This window comes from Montipora foliosa, chromosome 11 (genome assembly GCF_036669935.1).
Source record: "Montipora foliosa isolate CH-2021 chromosome 11, ASM3666993v2, whole genome shotgun sequence".
NCBI lineage: Eukaryota > Metazoa > Cnidaria > Anthozoa > Scleractinia > Acroporidae > Montipora > Montipora foliosa.
Window position 1 is genome coordinate 52,702,799 of NC_090879.1, and position 7,500 is coordinate 52,710,298.

General features: G+C 40.0%; 1 protein-coding gene across 2 annotated transcripts in view; it reads left to right on the plus strand.

Moving 5' to 3' along the window:
* LOC137975735 (latrophilin-like protein LAT-2) overlaps positions 1-7,500 on the plus strand; it is a 47,175-nt gene that overhangs the window by 15,364 nt on the left and 24,311 nt on the right. For both annotated transcript variants that reach the window (XM_068822909.1, XM_068822910.1), the window contains 2 exons: positions 1,231-1,333; positions 3,281-3,431. In XM_068822909.1, coding sequence (XP_068679010.1) covers positions 1,231-1,333; positions 3,281-3,431 — 254 coding nt within the window. The remainder of the gene's footprint in view (positions 1-1,230; positions 1,334-3,280; positions 3,432-7,500) is intronic.

Consider the following 7,500-nt stretch of genomic DNA (forward strand, 5'->3'; position numbering starts at 1 on the left):
CGGAGTCACGCCAAAGTTGACGACATTGAAAATAGGAATATATTTGTGTTAATGTTGTCTTTGAAAAGCCCCCTTGGGGAAAGTAAATAAAGTATGTAAATGTAAACTTCTTATGCATGTGTCTCAAGCGCTATGCATGAAGATTTGGCTTTAAATTTCGCTAGCGCTTTTATTTTTAGTTGGACTATTCGCCATGGTGCAGCAGAAGGTCGTCACTTAAATAACATGCCCCTAAATGTGATACTTGATGACCCGGCAAAAACACCTGGAGCATCAAGAGGAATTTTGATAACTAACCTTCCTATTTACAATTAAAAGATAAAAAGATAAAATTTTAAAACAATTAAAAGATAAGTGGTCATCTCGTCAGGCAGCTGAAGCTATTCAGCAGGTTTAGAAATATCCTCCCTAGGCCTGTAGAAACGAAACTGAGCTTTGCATTCATCATTTGGTTTCTCATTCGAATCGAACCTTCCATAGTTCCTGTGTGAAAATCTTATAAAAGTACTAATTCTACAGGACGGTGACGCGGTACCATGAGGTGACCCAACGGCGCCGTCGTGCGAACGTCGTCGACTTCTAAGCTCCCTATTATCAAGATCAGAAAGCTTTCAAAATGTAGTAGTAGTATTAAGATTTTTCTCCTTTTATATTGCCAAAAAAAAGACAATTGGTCGAGTTTGTTTGAGACTGGAAGCTACTCAAAGTACTTTCGAAGGAGGGACTGTGGCCCAGTGGCTAGGGCGGTTGCTTCGAGATCCAGAGCTTATGAGGTCTGACCCTTCATTGAATTTGATCCCTGGTTAAACTTCTCAGCTTCACTTGATTCTTCAAACAGTTTTTTTTCTGCTGCATAATTATATGTATCATTTGCCCAAGAAGCCCCTGTGGGGGGGTGGTCAGTTAAATATGAATGTGTATGTGACATGTGCCGTTATGCAAATGACCTGGTTACAATGTTGAGGGGTTATCAAAAGGACAAAGGAGGCTAATAAGGTATCTATTTCAGTTTTGCGTCATCCGTCATAACGGCGATACCACTGACGGTGGTAACAAAAGAAAACAAAAGAAAGTGTAAAAACGAATAAGGGTGGGGCGGGGGGGAGGGGGGTTTGGAGAAAGGGGCTCTAATAGAACATTTACAGTAGTGGCCCGTTCGCCCACCTCCGTTGCATAATTAACAAATATTTGATGTGTGAGTTCATGTTCTTTTTGTTTACTTTTCTCTAGAGAGAGGATTTCGCCTTTATTCCAGATTCGTGTGAGCTTGATGTCCTCTCTGTTGACAGCACAAATCACCTTTCTTGGTGGAATTAATGCCACGGCCAATAAGGTTAGAAAAAACCGAATGAATGAGAAAAATGGATGAGAGAAAGACGAGGCGAACAAAAGGAAAAAAACAGACTGTCTAATTACGTAGGATGTGAGGCGAGCGCGCAAAGTAGATACTAGATCGAATTGATACGCTATATTGCGTTAGGTTGGCGAGGTGAAGCTGCTGTGTGTATATAAAATGTCACCCTCGACAGTCATTAATAACTGACCACTATTATCAATACGCCAGGCCAAATGACAAACTGCCTTCTGTAAAACGCGCCATTTTGTGGGCCAAACGGGAAATGCCCGAACTGAAATGCATTTGCCCCGCTGATTCTGATTAACTGCGCATGCAGAGATGTCAAACAACGTCGCTCGGCCAATGAGATCCTGAGAATACCATTTCAATGCCAAAGTTAGCGCGAATTATTGTTGATGTGGTTTTTTTTTTTTTAACTCTTTATTTTTTCTCAATTTTTGCTCGTTTAGCTGATCGTATTATAGCAACAACTTTCCATACCATAGATTCATGCTACATCTCTGTTAAACATTTTTTCTTATTAAATGAATTTGTACGATTTCGCCTTGTGTATACACCTTATTCCAAAATGGCCGCCATTTTAGTATTCTTTTGTTTCCATGCAAATTGGCCCTTATGGCCTCGTCCATGGTTAAATATTCTAGTGAATTTTACGTTTGAAAGCGAGGCCATAAGGGCCAATTTCCATGGAAACAAAAGAATAGTAAAATGGCTGCCATTTTGGAATAAGGTGTATTGATAATAATGATTAATTACATGACTTTTGGAGGTCATATAGTTTATTTGTGGCCCGAGTAGCATCATTTGCGCCCGAGCGGTTATGTAATTGCCTAATTCTCTAAACGAGTGCCAAGGGGTTGCATGGAATGACCGTTGTGTTATGTATTTGTCAAAAAGTATCACACATGACTGTGACATATCAATTTTAGTCACAACTGTTCGAAAATGGTTTAGGATGACTAATTGGTGCGTGCTCTTGCTTTGCCACTGTTTCGCAACCGAGCCATAAATTGAACTGAGGAAAGCAAAGGAAAGGAAAGGAAAGGAACTTTATTTAAGTGTCTAGTCGTTCTAGCGCTGGAGCACTAATTGGGGACACTGTGGGGACACTGTAAACTGAAATTAACAATTAACACAAATCAAGTCAAATGTTGGTTTTTGAGGAGAGGGGAAACCGGAGTACCCGGAGAAAACCTCTCGATGTAGAGTAGAGAACCAACAAACTCAACCCACATCTGACGCCGAGTCAGGGAATCGAACTCGGGCCACATTGGTGGGAAGGGAGTGCTCTCACCACTGCGCCATCCGTGCACAAGGGCCGAAACAAGAGCCTGCACAAGGGCCGAAACTCAAACTAAGGCCCCCGAAAACGGGCCAGCTAGTTCGTCAGGGGTATGAAGCGTAGGCCCTGTACTGCATGTATTAATAAAACTGATTTGTTAATAATCATCATCAAAGAAACCAAACACTTGTCGCAAAGACTCGGCGTTATGGTATTATCTAGGACTCGTCGAAAGTCACGAAACCTTTCAGTCCTTTTTCGAGTGGCGTAACTCCCTATGTACTTTATGAACGGAGAGTCTCCAAACTTCATACCCTTTTTGCTTTTCGTTATTTTGAAAGGATGTCATAGGAGTTTTGTAAATGCCCTTTCTGGTCCGAAAAGATTTCGGGACGTTGGAGAAACGGGGCCCTGGTTATAATAGCAAACTCCAGACTGGAGCACAAACGCTATTACGAATTGGAATTCTCTGTTCTGCACATGCGCACTAGCTTTGGATTGTGCTATTTTTTTTCTTTGTGCATCAACTCATACTCCACTCTACAGGTTCCTCATGCCTTGGAAGGGAGGTTACGGATCCTAGTGCATCTGTTCTTGCAGTTAGTCGCACCAATGACCAGCTTCTCAATTATATTTTACAGGGCGCCTGTGTGGCGGCAGCAGCTTTAATGCAGTACTTTTTTATGGCAGCTTTATGCTGGATGCTGGTGGAGGGAATTTATCTTTACTTGTACACTGTTAAGGTCTACAACGTTAGCCACAAAATGCTCGTGTATCATCTCTTGTCATGGGGTAAGCCCATAATGGTTAAAATCAAACTGTATCGATTTCGTAACTCCTGCAACGTATCATAAAATACTTCTATATACTATTTTAACCACCACTGCTTTTAATCGCGCAATCTCATTGGCTAATTTGCCGTTGGCGATAAGAGTCTAGACAACAGTGCGCCTCATGCTCGCGTCAATTTATCACGCAAAGTAATAGCTGACCAGGAGCGCTCATTTTGGGAAATAAACCAATCATATTGCGCGAAAGTCATAGACAACGCTTGCTCTTTCTTTGTGTCATGATTTGGTCACGCTCTGAAATAAACGCTTTCTTTGGCGTTGAATATATCGAATTTGGTTTAGCGTTGTCTGTACTTTTATCGACAACGATATTCGTCATCACGGTGATAAAAATCTGTTGTGGACTCACTCGGCCGCTGCGTCTCCTGAGTCAACAACATTTTGACCACGTCGATTTGTTAAGTTGTTGCATTTGCAAGTGAAGTGCTGCGAATGAGACGTGGAAGTATTGAGTAATATTTGCACAACTTTTAAAGCTTGCAGTTGTATTTAATGCATTGAAACAACAAGCAAGCAATGATTTAAGACAATTTTTTATTGACTCAACTGCATAAAAGATGTCTTATAACTGAATTATAAATCCCTTTGGGATTTTTTTTCTAAGTATTCTCTTAAAATATTATTTTCCGTAAAATGTTGCATCTTTTATGTTCAAATAAATGCTCAAAATAAAGATTTAACGTTCTTTCGGTAGAAATTTTTTTTTAAAGTTTAATATTCCCTGTAAAAATGTGCATAACAAGGACAAAGATAAATATCACGTCACTCACGAACAAAATTGCAAAAGTCGTATTATTCTCTTGCAAAACAGAGGGATTTTTATTGATAGCAAAGGTCCATTCTCCACTCTTTAGCAATCTCCCTTTCATATTTCAGAGAAATCGACCTTCCGCGAATATTTTATGATTGTTTTTAGCGACGTGATGAAAGGGATGAAGGCAAAAGCGATAACGTAACTTACGCGTCGCCAGAAGTGATGATTTTTTTGTCACAATATGCTTCCCAACCAAAAAGTATCATCTCATAAACCCTGAAATCATTCTAAAAGGTTATTCTACGCAAAAAGTAGATAATGTTGAGAGTGGAAAGCAAGTTGACGGCCGAAGTTATAGACAAGCCACGTGGAATACTAATGATCGATGTCCACGCAACAGAGTCAGAACTGTATAATTTTTCACATGAATATCGGTTACGATTGCGATGTTTTGTAATAAAAACCAACCAGATGCCTTCGCTAGGCTCCAAAGAAGCTCTCCATGTAATTTTTCCGTGATTTTGACTAAAATCCTATTTTTTCTTCTTCGACTGTGGACGCCATTTTTGTCTCGTTGGAGGATCTGTGATCACAGAATGACGTCAAAATCATCAGGACAGACAGACAGACCACAAATCGAGAAATCGAGATTTTTCCTGGCGTATAGAGCACACACGGAGACCGTCAAGATTAGTGTTGCTGCTCGCTTTGCGGCTCGCAGCAATAATGACATTCCATATCATAAGATAACACAGACAATTCAAACAATGAATCTAAGCATTATGACCATAATCATTGCACTGAGAGATATGTTCCATGTTAACTTAAGAAATGACAGATTTACTTGTCCGTCGATGTTGACTCGGGGATATTCGGAAAAATTCCGAGTACTCCTTTGCAGAGTCTAACCTACGATTTTCCGGTTACGAGTTCGGATGCTTTAATGGTTTGGCTCTCACGGTCTTTTGTAGCTCGGTGGTAGAGAATCCGAACTAGTAATCGGAAGGTTGTGGGTATAGATTCGACTCCTGCAAAGAAGCACTCGGATTTTTTCGAGTATCCTCGAGTCTACATCGAAAATAAAATTTTTCATCATCATCATCATTATTATCTTCTTAATCCAATATTAACATACGCTGAGCCGTGCGCACATTTTCCTCCATTGCTTGCTTGCTCGCTCGCCCACTCCCTCGCTCTCTCTCTCTCTCACTCACTCACTCACTCACTCACATATTTGGGGATAGAAATGACCTCATCTGGTCGCTATACCTACGCAAGAGACATCCTTAGCAAAAAAGCTTATAAAGTTCTTGCGACAGTGAAACGATTGCTCTCCAATTCGGATACGACCACAATTACAATTAAGAATAAGCTTTTTGATGCCCTTGTCAAACCTATACTACTATATGGATGCGAAATATGGGGACCGGAGCTATTATCATATAAGACCCATTTTGACAAAAGCACTATCGAACAAGTCCATATCAAGTTCTGTAAACAAACACTAAATACCCCATGGTACACAGAAAACATTGCCTGTAGGGCAGAACTTGGACGGTACCCTTTAAGTATAGACATAAAAGCTTCAATATTTAGTTACTCGCTTAGATTACAGCATAAAACAGTCAACCCTCTATTAAAGGAAGCCTTTCATCACGCAAAAAATCACAGCCAATTTTTTGATGTATTAAATAATGACGAAACTATACGAATGCACTCTACAGGCAATACATCAAGCCAACTACACATTAAGAATGCTCGTTCCTCCATAAAGAAACAGCTTAAAAAGGACTACATTCGAAATTGGCTGAAGGCTCGCAACAACGCTTCCGAAGGCTCTAGAGAGAAATTTACACACAAAGAAGTCAAATTCGACTACCAATTGGAAGACTATCTCAAAACTATCAGAAACCCAGCACATAGAATAAGTATGACAAAATTGCGTCTGGGGGTTCATAGCTTGCGAATACAGACTGGGAAATACGAAAATAGAGGTGCACCAATCCCAGTAGATGGAAGAACGTGTCTAGTCTGCAATAGAGGCTATATAGAAGACGAGCGGCACTTCTTGATGTATTGCCCAGGGTACGATAACATTAGAAATGAGCTCCATTCTCTCCTTTCAAAACACGATGTTGTTTTCAAAAGCCTTAATGATGAGGATAAAATACGGTATTTACTTACCCTAGAAAACGAAAGCACTTCAAAGATAGTAGGTAAATACACATATTTAATGTTTCAGAAGAGAAAAGACTTCCTAAATGCAGAATAATTAAAATAATAATTTTATACCAGTTGTATTACAAGTAATTGTATGATCTTTTTAGTTAATTAGTTATTCTAGTAGATATCATCACCTTTATTGTAACGAGACCGATACCTCCCTTTGGAGAGTAAGGCGCAATAAAGATTTACTGTTTACCGTTTACTGTTTACTCACTCACTCACTCACTCACTCACTACGGTATTTACCTACCCTAGAAAACGAAAGCACTTCAAAGATAGTAGGTAAATACACATATTTAATGTTTCAGAAGAGAAAAGACTTCCTAAATGCAAAATAATTAAAATAATAATTTTATACCAATTGTATTACAAGTAATTGTATGATCTTTTTAGTTAATTAGTTATTCAAGTAGATATCATCACCTTTATTGTAACGAGACCGATACCTCCCTTTGGAGAGTAAGGCGCAATAAAGATTTACTGTTTACTGTTTACTGTTTACTCACTCACTCACTCACTCACTCACTCACTCACTCACTCACTCACTCACTCACTCACTCACTCACTCACTCACTCACTCACTCACTCACTCACTCACTCACTCACTCGCTCGCTCGCTCGCTCGCTCGCCGACTGACTGACTGTCTGACTGACGGTAGCCAGGGCTAATCCTTAATATCTGGCTAGAAATTTTCTTCTCACTTTTTCTTCCGGCCGCGCTACAACCATTTGATGAGGGCCAGTGTCTTGCTTCTCCGTGATCTACGGACGATATATTTCTACTCTTGCATAACATAGTACAGTACAGATCCTCATATATTGAGATTGGGCTACCTGTGGTTTCTTCATTGTGAGGGGCACAATGACCAGCTAGTCTTAGCCTTCTCATACGGATTGTTTCACAGACTCTTGGGAGACTCCCGTAGAGTTCCTGATTAGTTATTTGTTGTTGCCTATGCACGTTCAGGGCCGTTCGCAGCATTCTAGTGTAGCATCCACTTGCTTGTTTTGCTCATCCAAACTATGTAAC